Source organism: Echinops telfairi, unplaced genomic scaffold (genome assembly GCF_000313985.2).
Source record: "Echinops telfairi isolate 266 unplaced genomic scaffold, ASM31398v2 ScPeMD7_7423;HRSCAF=8461, whole genome shotgun sequence".
Lineage (NCBI taxonomy): Eukaryota > Metazoa > Chordata > Mammalia > Afrosoricida > Tenrecidae > Echinops > Echinops telfairi.
Window position 1 is genome coordinate 4,270,699 of NW_022111323.1, and position 14,055 is coordinate 4,284,753.

General features: G+C 50.3%; 1 protein-coding gene across 1 annotated transcript; it reads left to right on the forward strand.

Annotated features, from left to right (window-relative positions):
* The first annotated feature begins 700 nt into the window (after positions 1 to 700).
* Positions 701 to 13,164, forward strand: EFNB1 (ephrin B1). The gene is made up of 5 exons (XM_004715444.2): positions 701 to 1,280; positions 9,699 to 9,976; positions 10,814 to 10,906; positions 11,082 to 11,210; positions 11,355 to 13,164. The coding sequence occupies exons 1-5, from the start codon at positions 1,153 to 1,155 to the stop codon at positions 11,771 to 11,773; spliced, it is 1,047 nt and encodes a 348-aa protein (XP_004715501.1). The 5' UTR covers positions 701 to 1,152; the 3' UTR covers positions 11,774 to 13,164.
* The last annotated feature ends 891 nt before the right edge of the window (positions 13,165 to 14,055 follow it).

Here is a 14,055-nt window from a genome sequence, read left to right on the forward strand (position 1 = left end):
TGTGTGTAAAGAGAATGGAAGTACTTTCTGAGGGCGTAGGGGGGTGTTGTGTGTAAAAGATAATGGCAGTCCTTTCCCGGGGTGCTTGGGATAGGACCTGTTTGACACAGGTCAATGGGTCATGGTGTTGTCAGCTTCTTCTGGGGCGAGATCTCTAGGGTCTGGGCTATGCAGGACAGAACTATAATAGCAAAAGTAGCGCTGCGTCCTTAAGAACTCCAGAAATTCCGCCCCCCCTTCCCGTTCTGGGGGCGTGGCATGGGACAAGGACCCCATCACAGAGCTTCCTATTGGCTGAGAGGTACAGGGTTGGCCTTGCGTTCGCCTGATCTTGGGAGTAGACAGCTCAGCGGCAGCCGAGAGAATCCTAGCGCGTTGGATAGTAGTGGGAGGTGTGTGAGGCTCGCACGGACCGCAGACCCTCGGGAACAATCGCCGGGGAGCTGAGACTTGGCGACGTGGCTGCCAGGCTATCCAGCTGAGGCTTCAAAAGCGTAAACTGATGGGTTTGGCTCTCTCGGTAGCGGCAACGTCCCGCCTGCTCTCCTAAGAACACCGAGCAGAGTTTGAGCGCTGTAGTAGAAAGAAGCTGGTGGGGTGGGGGTGGGGTGGGGTGGGGTGGGGTGGCGCGGCGCGGCGCTCAGCCCCAGTGTGGCCTGGAGGAACTGAGCCCGTGCCAGGGCGACCCAGTCGGGAGCCCAGAGGCCGAGCTCCGGTTTGGGGGAGACCTCTACTTCTCAGGGACACCGTTCCCGGGACGGTCGAGGCGTCGGGGCCACCACCAACTCATCAGCTGGGATACCCGGTCGGGGAGAGGGCGCGAAGTTCCAGTCTCTGGGAGTTCAGCGGAATCGAACAGGATCACCCGGGGGCTCAGGCCCCCGTCGCGTCTAGTGTGTTGAAAAGGCTAGGGGAGCTAGCCCTCGGAGGCCGCAGCCCATGCCCGGGTTTGGGGCGACTGCTCAGTGAATCCTCTTGGCTGACCGGGTGGAGAAGAGCGACGCCAAAGCTGGAAGGAGGGGAGCACTTTATGGCTGGCGGCTGCAGAGGATGGGCGCCTAAGTGACTCCCAGCGCTGAGCCGCAAGGGAAGGCGAGACGAGATTTTCTGAGGAGGCGCCTGGGCTGCCGAAGTACTGCCTGCCCGGGGAAGATGGCCCAGCCTGGGCGGCTTAGGCTTGGTAAATGGCTTGTCGCGATAGTCCTGTTGGCGCTGTGCCGGTTTGCCACGCCACTGGCCAAGAACCTGGAGACCGTGTCTTGGAGCTCACTCAACCCCAAGTGAGTAACTTATCTGCTCCGCTCCCCTGGCGTAGGAGGCACTCTTTTAGGGGATGCGCGCCTCTAGGCGCCTCTAGTGAATGTCCGGAGGAGGAGTAGCCCCCCATTTTGTTTGTTTGGAGTGTGTTTTCCTGCGGGCGGGCGGGCGAGCAGGGCAGAGAATGACAAATGAAGGGCTGTGACCCTTCAACTTCCCGGAATTTTCTCTGTACAAGTCGAAATGATTGCTCCACGGGGAGTAGGGAAGCCCGGAGGTGTGAGAGCACACCCGAGAGTTGGGTGGGGGCGAGAACGCAGCCTTCTGGGGCCCTTGGGAAAGGGATCTCTTGGCCAAGAGGTGCTTCCTGGTAGAGCTTGACCTGGGCCAGGGACCAGGGGGGAACACAGGTTTCTCCTTTGCTTAGTTAGCTGTGTGGGTAATACAGTGTGGCACCAAGTGCTTGGTTGGGATGAGTGGACAGCACCTTTATCTACTCTGGCTTCTTCCATTTTCATTTTTCTTTCTTCCCTCTTTGCCTCTATGGCTTTTTATTTTTGCCGTCTCTTCTTGCACACATCCCTCTTTTTCTCCCAGCCAGGACAGCAGTACAGGGGGACACAACTCCCAGGATCACAAAGGCAGAGGGTGGAGAGGGGTTGCTGCAGGGGTGGGATGGGGTGGATTAGGGTCTGTTCAATTCAGTGCTTCTCAGGACTCCAATGGAGTCAGAGGTAAAGCTTCCAGGAACCGCCTGGGGAGAGGTGGTCAAGCCAGCCAAGAAGGTGGGTGAAGAGGGTATAATTCCTGCCCAGGTGAATCCATTACGACTCTAATACCACCCACCACCACCACCACCACCACCCCTCAGATTGGGGAGCTGTGCTGAATTTTTCCTGAGGGGTTGAGGTACAGCTATATAGAGATCTTTTTTTCTTTTTCTTCATCTCCTTCTAGGGCGGTGGCTTTTTTGTTGTTGGTTTTTTTTTTTTCATTCTTTAGGGCTGTTGTGACCTCTGGACCTTTTCTCTTTTGCCATTCAGGACTCGGTTTGGAGCACAAGGTCAAAAGTACTCTTCTTCCTACCCAGATAGTGTGTGACACCCCCTTTTATCAGGAAACGGGGGCCCTTGTACGGTCTCTGCTCTCTGATTGCTGTATCTGAAATCTCTTCCTGTATACTCTGTGCTCCCTGATAACTTCTTGGGCTTCTGCTTGCCTTGGCCTCAGGGGTCCCAGGAGCAGTGCTTCCTTGAGCCTTGAAATAGAAGGTAGTGTTTTAGTTCTCATCTCATTAAGGTGGGGACCCAGTATTGGTAATTGGGCTGGCTAAAGCAGGCTTAGAGTGGAAGGATCCACCTCTGGTGTGGAGCGGGGTGGGGGGTGGGGTAAGAAGAATTGGCAGGAATTTCTCCCCTACCCAAAGCCCAGGCTGTGTGCAGCACTCTTCTAACTGCTGGGGTTCAAAATGGCCTGGGGGCCTAGGACTGTTCAGCCCAGGAGAAAAGGTAAAGTGCCCAGTCTTCATCCCCATCCTCCCCCAAGGGTGGAGACTGGAAATGCACTCTGTTAAGCTAGGAGAGCTGAAATCTGCCTGGGGTAGCCCATCATGGTGCTCTTGGGAGTGACCTAATTGTTCCCTGGAGTATCTAACCAGAGATGACACACAGCTTCACAGCTGGAAAGGAGCCCTCCTGCAGAGGGGGGATGTGTGTATTGGGGGTGGGTGGGGGAGAGGCTGAGAGAAACAAGAGCTGTTATGTTCTGAACCTTTAGAGTTCTGGACTGGCTTATAGGTTTTTGGAGGTTTCATCCCCCTGTCGTCCTCTGCCCTCAAGATGGGGGTAGGTATCCTGTGAGTTGGAGCAGGGGAGGCTGTGAACTCAGTAGGACCTGCATAAATTCCATTCTATAACCAAACAGATCCTGGAAATAATCCGGGACTGATTTTGGTACCCTACCCCCCAGCATCGCCCCCTCCCCTGAGTTCCACCTATACTCTGGTCTGGAATGCAGCCATTGTGTATGTTTGGCTGGGGTTTGAGGGCAGTTGAGAGATGGCTAGTGGGAGGCAAGAGGACAAGGAGGGAGACAGAACTCAACTCTCATTCAGGGGGCTGCCTCTGTCACCATACCCAACCCTCAGGCTGCCACAGCCTTTCAAATAAAACAGTCTTTGTCTGTCCTTTTTAGCCTCCTGCTTGAATTATTCTCCCTCTCAGGCCCCTGTGGGTTTGCCCTCTCAAACCTTCAGTGAGCTGTGTTCACCTCGGCTAGCCAGCTAGGCCGCCTGCTCTCCCTCTTTCTCACACTCCCTCTCACTCTTAGTCACTCTCTCTGCCTCTCTTTCTCAAGTCCTTTTGTTTCTCGCACATGCCCAGGCTCTCCCTCACAGCCTCATTTTCTTTCTGCCCTCCCCTCTTCCTTTCAGCTTTTGGTATCTCTCCTCATTCCTGTTAGGAGCCGGCAACCCCTGTTCCCACCCAAAAACCTCCCAACATCTATAAACCCTGTTTTATTGCTTCCTTCTTGGAGGAAAAAATAAAAATAAAGAAGTAGTGGGTCTCGGTGTATGTTTCTAGGTTCCCTCCTGATGGGAGGAGGCTGGAAGTACCAGGCTCTTAGACTCCTAGTGCCTTTCCCAAGGATATGCTTGGGGCCTTCCAGAGTGGTAGTCTTGGGTGTCAAGAGCTTTTTCCTCTTAGGCCCCTTCCTGTCATATTTGCTCCGTGAGTCCAGGGTGGGAATGGGGGGGTTGGTGTATATGTTTAAGAATGTAAGCCGGAGCAGGGCTTGGAGGGTGGCTGTGTGCAAAGTGGTCCCAGGGCAGCTCCCTCCCCCAGCCTCTTCCCCTAGGGAGATCAGGGCAGCCGGCAGGGCGCACACTTGAGTCCTTAGCCAAATCCAGCTGCTGCAGTTCAGTCTCACTCTTGTTCTGACCCCTTTCTGTCCCCCACTCAGGTTCCCCCACCTCCAGAGAGTGTGAATGTGCCACAGATCACATTACACCTTATCTACAAGAGGAGGGGGGTGGGCTATTCAGCTTGGAGTCCAGGACCCTTGACTCCAGCATGGATGGGGGCAGCTGCAGATCCTAACCCATGCTTGCCTGCTAGATGCAAGTATGCTGGCCCCAGCTCCCTCACAGATGTTACAACTTACAGTCCTGGGGAGGACAACTCTGGGTTCCAGAATGGCAAGGAATCTGACCTCTTCTACTTTAAGGCTGATTGGTCACAGGTGGAGGCCTAGAGGGATGGGAACCTAGCAGCTCCTAAAGTTCCCTTTTCTCTTCCCTCCCCACTCTCACCCCAGGCTTTTCTGCAGGAGGGCATGGGACACTGGGTTGGGGGCTGAGTATAGGGTCCTCTTTCTCTCCTCTGCACTCTCCTACTTTTTCACCAGCTCAGGTAGATGGGAATAGGCAGGCCCTGGACACTACATTATTCTTCAAAGGCTCAGAGTATGGGGAGTATGGCCCAGCCAGGTTTGGGGATGGGTTCACTTTGTGATTATTTAGGGGACCTAAGGTAAGGTAAGGTGATGCTCTTCTGCCACATTTTGGTATCTTGTGTCCTGGGGTCTCCTGGGTGTGTTTTACTGGTGGTAGTTTTGTGTGGTGGTAGTGCTAACAGTCAGGAGTATAATATCTTGCAGCTTCTTCTAAATGGTACTGTGTTTGGCATGCTAAGCCAGGCAGCACCTTGTTACTTACAAAGCATTCTCATATATGATCTCATTGGATGCTTGCAATAGCCATGGGAAATAGGTATTGCCCCATTTTCCAGATAAGGAGGCCTATGCCCAGAAAAGGGAAGTGACTTGTCTTAAGTTCAGGGAGCTGGTAAGGGAAGAGCTGTAGTACATGATCTTCTATCCAGGCCATCTTGCTGCCGTGAACATTAAAGGTAGGGGTTAGGATCCCTGCCCCTGGGTTCCCCTCTCACTTTATAGGTGTATGTACATATGTCCTTGTGACTCAGGTCCTGCCTATGTGGATTGGGTTATGCTCTGACTTCCTCATTTGACTTTGGTCTGCCTATCTCCTAGGGCAGCCTCCTCTTTTGTCCTGAGCTAAAGGCAGACAACTTGTTGTCTGGTACTCTCCTTCCTGAGCTCCAAGGAGCAACTTTGGTTTCTCTCTGGGACAGGAATCTCACTTCCACTCAAGGATGCCACAAAAACTAGACAATGAGGAGGGAGGTGTTAACACAGCCTGAGTGGATAGTAGCTTTGGTCAGGTGTGGCAGAGGAGAGAGCATAGACCAGTCTAGTGTAGGTGGGGAAGGTGACTTCCTTTGGGACTCTTCTGGCTTCCCTGCCTCCAACAGTGCTTGTGTGTGCCAGGACCCAGCTGCTGCTCCTGCCCACCCACGCCCGGGCGGGCACTGCTGGGACATGCCAGGCCTGCTCCTGCTGCCTCAGGGGCTGGGTGGAGTTGGTAGAGTGAAGAGGAGCCTTTAATTTGGGGGCTCCCCACCCTAGCTGGGATGAGAGCAGACTTGAGCTCTGGCTTGGGCTCGAGGTGCAGTGTGGTGGGGTCACCAAATTATGGTAATGGCTAGAGTCTTATACCAAACTTGCACTTCCATGGCCTTGTACAAGGCTCCTCTTTTGACTGCTCTTTGACTGCATGGTTCTAGAGCCTGAGGGAAGGGTAGGAGGGCAGGAAATACAGACCTAGAGAACGTAGGCAGCTTTCTGGGCTTGTGTCCGGTAGCTGTAAGTTCTTGTTGTGTAGATAATATGTATATTGGTGGAAAAGGACTCCATTAGCTGGCTAGAGGAACCCTTGGGGACTGGGGTGAGTGGCAGGGGAGACAGGTGTTGCTTGGCCTCCAACCAGTTCTGGACCTTGGGGATTGCTTCTCATATCCCAAGATAACTTGCAACAGCCATGGCAGTACTGCTAAACTCAATAGAAAGGCTTAGAAGGGAATTAAATTAGGGTGCCGGAGAAGAGGCAGGTCACAAGATAGGAGCAAGAGCAGCTCAGACTTCCCCACCCCTAGTCATTTTATTCCCTAGGGTCCCAGGGTTATTAGAGGCTAGGGAGGAAAGGCCTCAGGGGTTACCATGGTGACCTGTTTCAGGCTCCCTGCTGGGTCATGTCAATCCCTTTATTTTCCAGAAAAAGATTTTGTCTGGGGGTGGCCCCAGGCTGAAAAACTTGCCTTAATAAATGGGAAGAGTAATTTTTGAAAGGTGGAGGCTAAAGGGTTTAACTTACGGACAAATCTCTTCCTCCGTTCTTTTTTTTTTTTTTAACCGTCTTATTAGGGGCTCATACAACTCTTATCACAATCCATACATACATCAATTGCGTAAAGCACATTTGTACATTTGTTGCCCTCATCATTCTCAAAACATTTCCTCTCCACTTAAGCCCCTGGCATCAGCTCCTCATTTTTCCCACTCCCGCCCCGCTCTCCCCTCTCTCATGAACCCATGATAATTTATAAATTATTATTTTGTCATATCTTATACTGTCCGATGTCTCCCTTTATGCACTTTTCTGTTGTCCGTCCCCCAGGGAGGAGGTCCTGACCAAGTACGTTCTCCCTGTACAGTATGATTAGCATTGCACTTAGCTTCAGGCTCCACTCTCACTGCCTTCAATCCCACCTCTCATAACCCCTCTCCAATTTCGTAGGCTTCTCAGAGGCCAACATGAAGTTTTCCCAGGGTTGGGGCAAGATGCTAAGAAGGCCCCATTATGGTAGAACAGGGTTAGGAAAGGTGGGTCTCATCAGACTTCTGCATGGGTGATGTGATTTAGGGGAAGGTGAGTTTCCTTCTGCCAGCTGCTATGCAAATGAGCTGATGAATATTTATGAAGTCACTGTTCACTGAGGTTGAAGAGAGTGGAGTCTGAGGGGTATTAGGGGGAGTAGTCCTCTCTTATTTCCCTTCCCCCACCTATTATAGCGACATCTGTTTCTTCTATTTCTCTGGGTTAATGGTAGAACCTGAGGTAACTAGAAGTTCCAGGGCATATGTGGTGGTGGGAGACTGAGCTCAGCACAGGTAAGACTCTCCCTTGTGATTAAGTCAAGGTCAAGTGGATACCAGAAATGCAAAGCTGATTTGTACCCCGTTCCATGTTTTCTGTGTATTTGTTGTCACTTCAGATGGGACCTTTAGCTGCAAATGTGTCAGGATTCAGCCTATTAGACTTTTTAAGCCCCTAGAGTTGGTGTTGAGCATCTCTTTTCAATGGGAACATTCTCTGATCATTCATTTCCTCCCACGAGGAGCCTGAACTCAATGAGTCTCTATCGTTCCTTCTTGCTCTAAATATTAGACTTTACTTAATCCTGCTTTCTGGATGGAACCAGTTTGAGGCCTGGAAAGTGAAAAATGCTTTGAGAATTAGAGGCCTGGGTGAAACTTGTTGGCTTTTATGATGCATGTTCCCTGTCAAAAGTTTAAGCGGACCTTCATTCTGTACCTGCTTCCTGTCTGACTGTCCATAGTGGAGTAAAGTTCGCTACTGGAAGGGGAAGATTTTCTCATTTTTACTGTACACCAAGATAATCCTGGGTAGGTCCCAGCTTGGTGGAGCTTCACCTGACATGAAGAGTGGAGCTGCTTTTCTTTGTCTACTTCATTTTCTTGGTCTAATTTTCTTACACTCCTACCTGGGAATCGTTTACCTCCCTAGAATGAGCACTCTGCAGTATGGCAATGCAGAGGCATTGGCCCACCACTCACAGTGGGTTCTCCTTGTATAGAGTACTCATTGTGTAGTGGAACCTCAGGAACAAGATTCATTCTATTCCCAGATTATTGCAGGGCCCTCTAAATTGGTGTTCATTACCACCAGTGCTTCATTTTCCTTCTTGGTTGAATGTTTACCACCAAAAATGGGCCACCAGGGCTCTTTAACAGAATATTATAACACACCACTTATTGTGACCTTTGAGGTCTTTCAATCTGGTCCTAGCTGATCTTTTCCACCTTGTCCTTTGCTCCTCTAAACCTACCCCTAGACAAGCTGGACAAATCACTAGCCTGGGGTTTGTGTCCTAGACAGTGCTGTCCACTCTTAATGTGTGTTGACTTCTTATTCCTTGCTTAGGAGCCACTTTATCCTGTCGTTTCTGTGGAACTATCTCCGACCATCCTGGTCAGATGAGCTGTCTCTTTATTTTTGGTGCCTCCAGTGCTTACTGTTTGAACTACCATCCTCACACATACTTATAGAGAACTTTGTATTACCTCTTGCTAGAGTGTGGAACATTTTCTTTTCTGACGCAAACCAGTGAGGAAACTCCTTGAGGATGAATTTGCATCTTCTCTTCTGATTTTTTTCCTCGAAGATACAAGACTGAGATCCTCAGTACTTAATGTTAGTATCTGGCCTTCTGCTACTTGACAGACTATTCCTATGGAGAATTCAAATATATTGAGTGCCTATATGTGCGATGTGCTATATGTGTGCTATCTCATCTACCCCCTTGAGAGGGAGGGGCCTTTACCATCCTCAGCTCACAAATGAGTTAACTGAAGCTCAGAGAGATCAAACAGCTCATCCAAGGTAGCAAAGGTGGTAAAGACCAAATATGTCTGATCTTAAAGTCTAGATTCTTCTCTCAGCTTCAGCCTTCCCAGGCTCAAAAATGACCACTGGATTACCTTTCTTACTGTGGGCTTAGACAAGGACAGGGTAATATGAATAGGTGACCCTCCCCTGCTCTCCCTCCAGTACCTGGGCTTTTGGATTAGAAGATGAACCTAGCCCAAATGGCATTTGTCCAGTTCACCTCAAGACCTGTGGTAGGAACAGTGGCAGTGAGAAGATTGGAATCGTGATGAGTGGGGTTCCCGAGATTCTATTTTACATGTTCTGTTATCCATAGTTGGACCCTTTCTCTCTTCCCTCTGTTCTTTGGAGTAAACCTTTTCAAATTTGGGGATTCAGGCCTTTGCATTGTGGGCTAGGGTGGGGGTTGGTCACTGTAAGGACACTGCAAAGAGGAAGTAGGGAGAGCTGTGTGGAGCTGTACCTGGCCAGAGAATGTGCTTGCTCTGTGGGAATGTGTGTGTGTGTGTGTGTGTGTGTGTGGTGGAGGTAGTGGCTGTGGAGGAATGTGAGTATGTAGCAGGAGGATGAACAAGGTATACTGCCACCTTCAGGCAGCCCGGGCCTGACACTTTGATCCACAGCCCATTTGCCAAGTCAACCCCCTGCGGAAATGCCACATTAGGACAAAGGGCTCTCCCAGGTAGGCAGTGCCTCATCCTGTCAAGCAGACAAAACCTGGCAGCCTTATCCATAGGCCACTCCTTCCACACCCAGCCTTAGGTTGGAGGAAGGGCAGACTGCCTACTATTGCTACCTCCACCCCGTAGACCTGATCTTCGTTGACTGCTCTCCTGCTTCTGGGATGGCCTGGACCACCAAACCTGGAGCTGACTATCTCTTCCTTTCTGGGCAGGTTCCTGAGTGGGAAGGGCTTGGTGATCTACCCAAAGATTGGAGACAAATTGGACATCATCTGCCCCCGAGCAGAAGCAGGGCGGCCCTACGAGTACTATAAACTGTACCTGGTGCGGCCTGAACAGGCAGCTGCCTGCAGCACTGTGCTCGACCCCAATGTGCTGGTCACCTGCAACAGACCAGAGCAGGAAATCCGTTTCACCATTAAGTTCCAGGAGTTCAGCCCCAACTACATGGGCCTGGAGTTCAAGAAGCACCATGATTACTATATTACCTGTGAGTCCCTTGCTACCATGTGTTTCTCTCTTCTATCATTATTGTACTAGGAGCTTTTAAGTAGTATAGTGATAATGCAAACAGGTAAGGTCCTGCCAGATCTCAGTTTGGAACACTGGCATGCTTTGTTCCCAGTCTGGCCTTGGAATCTTAGCACCAATATTCCCTAAAGGTCCCATTATCAGTTTACCATAGCACTCCAAGAGCTGGGTGGAAGGAAACTCCCAATATTTGTTGCTTTCTCTCCCATTTGTTTTACCCACCTAAGATAAAAGCTTAGGAATTGCAGAGTTCTCTATACCTTGAGCTCAGCCAGATGTTCACCTTTTTCCTCATGAGAAACCGAGGGAGGCCCCCAAAAGGTGAAGGGGCTTCTCGCCCGCCCTAGCTCACAGAGGGATTTAGGGAAAGGATTAGGATTCTAACCCAGATCTCTTGGCCCCTAATCCAGAATTCCTTCCAGTCTACATAGACACCTCCCTTGTTATGCCAGTTCTAATTGCTTTGCCTCTGAGCAACATCACCTAATGAAAAACCACATCTTACTGTTGCCACTGTGAAAAAGCAGCCAAGACTTGGTCATCATATAGGAACAGAGTCTCTGGGAGGAGGAGCTAGTTCCTGGGCTGGGCTGGGTTGGGTGTTAATGCTACTGTTTCTAGTGGGAGGAAAGTAAATAGAACGGTTTGTAGGTAGGTAGAAGCTGCTTGGCACTCCACCACTCCCAGTTCTAGCCCTATTGTTTATTGGCTGAAGCAGCACTAAGGTTTCTGGGAATTCTGGCAGACCATCCTCCCTCCCACCCACCCCCTTGACCTTTTTGGCCTCTTCATGCAGCCACATCCAATGGAAGCCTAGAGGGACTGGAGAACCGGGAGGGAGGTGTGTGCCGAACACGAACCATGAAGATTGTCATGAAAGTTGGACAAGGTGAGTGCCCGGTCTAAGGGACCCGGGTTAGGCCTTTAGAGCTGGTTTTTCTGGATAAGTGTGGGTATGCTAAGAGTGAGGAAGGGACAGTGGGGTTAGAGAATTTGAGGTCCAGTTGACAGAGCATCTGTACTGGCAGAGTCCATCCTTCTGACTGTCCTCTCCTCACCTCCAGATCCTAATGCTGTGACACCTGTACAACTAACGACCAACCGGCCTGGCAAAGAGGCACATAATACTGTCATGATGGCCACACAGGCTCCTCGTGGTCGAGGTCCCCTTGGAGACTCTGATGGCAAGCATGGTGAGTGTATAGGTGTGTCGCAGAGGGCAGACGCCATTGCTTAGTCTCCACGGAGAAAGGCTGTCTAAAGGCCTGCCCGAGATCTCACATGTCTCCAGTGGACCATTGGCTGTCAATTCCTCTTTGTCTTTTCTCTTTCCTCAGATACTGTGAACCAGGAAGAGAAGAGTGGCCCAGGTGCAAGCAGCGGTGGCAGTGGCAATGGAGACCCTGACAGCTTCTTCAACTCCAAGGTGGCATTGTTTGCGGCTGTTGGTGCTGGTTGCGTCATCTTCTTGCTCATTATCATTTTCCTGACGATTCTGCTACTAAAGCTGCGCAAGCGGCACCGAAAGCACACGCAGCAGCGGGCAGCTTCCCTTTCACTCGGTACGCTGGCCAGTCCCAAGGGGGGCAGTGGCACAGCGGGCACTGAGCCCAGCGACATCATCATCCCCTTACGGACTACAGAAAACAATTACTGCCCCCACTATGAGAAGGTGAGTGGGGACTATGGGCATCCAGTCTACATTGTCCAGGAGATGCCACCTCAGAGCCCGGCGAACATCTACTACAAAGTCTGAGTGCCCGGTGCGGCCTCAGGCCCTGGAGGACAGATGACCTGGACCATACCTCTCCCTTTGGCCCCATAATCCCAGCCCTTGCCAGCTGTGCCCACCTTTGTATTTAGTTTTGTAGTTCCTTGGCTTTTATAATCCCCCCCTTTTTCCTGCTCCTTGGGCGTTGGAGGGGCGTGCTTATACCCCAAGCCCCTTGCTCTTGTGCCTTCTCCCTCTGGCCAGGCCCCTGGGTTCTATGGGGGTACCCTTTCTTGGTGAGTAGGGTTGGATGCTGATGGACAGTAGACAGAGAGATGCCCCCATGGCCGTGTCTCCAACTCTGTCCCTGTTCCACCTTCCTAGGACTGCTTGTCTACTATCATCACTGCTTTTAATGATTTTGTGTTCATTTTTTAGCTGTCAATTTCTTTTCATCTGCTTTTTGTTTTTGTGGGTTTTTTTTTTTTTAAGAAAAATGAAAGATGTAGAAAATTACCCATCCCCAGGCTTTCTCAGCCTGGTCCAGCCTGTTATAAGAGGGCCTGGGGTTGGGACTGTGCAGGATATGGCCAGCCAAGAAGCATAGAATGTTGTTTATTTTATAGACTCCTCAGCATTTCTCTGTCTGAGGTGGGGATAGGACAGGCCTGCTCTTGCCCATGAGGGCAGAGACGAATATTATTGGGAAAGGTGTCCCACTCTTCCCTCCTGACCCTTCCTCTACAAAGCTAATCCTGGCAGTGGGGTAGTAGCTGCCACCCTTCCATAATAAATAAAATCCTTATGGGATTCTTGGGCATCTCCTGCCTCCCTCACTCTCACAGTAATTAATGTCTTAATTGGCTGTTGCCTGGGGAACTGGAGAGCTGCTGCAGGCAGATGACCTCATGGGTGGTGGAGGACATAACGCTGGGGGAGCCCTCCCCCATTTTCTCTCCTTATCTTTGGCATCCTTTAGCCTGGTGGGGAAATAGATGTGCATGTGGAGACTAAAATAGGTATAAAGCCAAGTGACATGATTCTTTTCTGGACTCTAGCACTGGTGGGTACCCACTATCCACCTAGCTCCTGTTGTTCCCCTCCCCATTTGGAGGCTGGGGCCTGGGAAGAGGAAGAGACTACCAGGGGCTGAGCCAGCCTGTTATACACTTTGACCCAGCTCCTTGCCAGCATAGACACTTGAATGCACCCTTCAGGTGCTCCCAGAGCAGTGTGCAAGAAGCTTGGTCCTTGTACCATCCATCTCCACAAGGCCTCTTGGCCAGCTGCCCATCCCAGTGCCACTTGGGAGAGAGAAGAGAAAAACCACCCCACTTCCAGGTGACAGAACGGTTTTTGTTTTTGTGTGTTACCATTTGTGTAAATACTAGCTTTTTTGGAAAAAAATAATGTAAAGATGTTTTGTATAAACTGAATTATTTTCTTGTTGCTTTTTTCTTAGAAAAAAATGAGAACTAAAAAAAATTAACCACATGGAGAAATGGGTGTAAACTGGTGTCATGATGTTTGAGAATGGAATGTGAATGAGTGAATGAGAGAGAGAGAGAGAGTGTGTGTGGTTTTCCTGTGTGTGTGTGTGTGTGTGTGTGTGTGTGTGTGGTTTTCCTGTGTCCAAACCACTGCTGATCTGGGTTGGCTGTATCAAGAGAATATCTGTCTTAATGAACTAGATATGTGCAACTCCTGCTACCCTCCACCCTTCCAAATTTCTCCAGTTTCTTGTGCTTCTGGAGCCATCTGGGGCAGAGGCTATTAATAGGTTTGTTGTTAACCAAAGTAAGTACCTGGATCAAATAAGACCTCTGCCGTTTGCCCAGAGTGGGGTCTGGCCTAGGGCAGGGATCTCTAGCCAGGGCTGGTTCTGATCAAATTGGGGTCTGTAATTAAGATGGAGGAGTAAGTCCTTGGGAGTGTCCTTGGGAGATCACCTACTCTGTGCACAATACCTGCTGCCCTCACCCTACCAATGAAGGATTGAGTTTCTAGGGACCCCCTGAAAGTAGCTGTGGGAGTATTAAGTAAAATCTGTAGGAGAGACAAGTAAGAAAAGGAAAGTACAGAGCAGTCTTGCTGACAGCGCAGCAGGCCTCTGATTGTTTGTACTTGCCTTGGCATGAGCATCATGGCTGGAACTTGTTTGATCTCAGTGCTCACACTGGGTTGATCATACAGTGGTAAATCCCTGTGGCATAGTATCCTCCACTTGGACAGTACCTGCCAGGCTTTTCAAACATTTATATACATTATCTCATTGAGCCTCATAAACTGCTTTGTGAGACTGGTAGGTATGGAAATTTTGCCTCATA

What these genes read in the sequence shown, in the direction of transcription:
- EFNB1 (XM_004715444.2), top strand. Translation starts at nt 1,153, where the DNA reads ATGGCCCAGCCTGGGCGGCTTAGGCTTGGTAAATGGCTTGTCGCGATA. An exon ending in TGGAGCTCACTCAACCCCAA is followed by an intron (nt 1,281 to 9,698) that starts GTGAGTAACTTA and finishes CTTTCTGGGCAG; the next exon opens with GTTCCTGAGTGGGAAGGGCT. An exon ending in AGACTCTGATGGCAAGCATG is followed by an intron (nt 11,211 to 11,354) that starts GTGAGTGTATAG and finishes CTCTTTCCTCAG; the next exon opens with ATACTGTGAACCAGGAAGAG.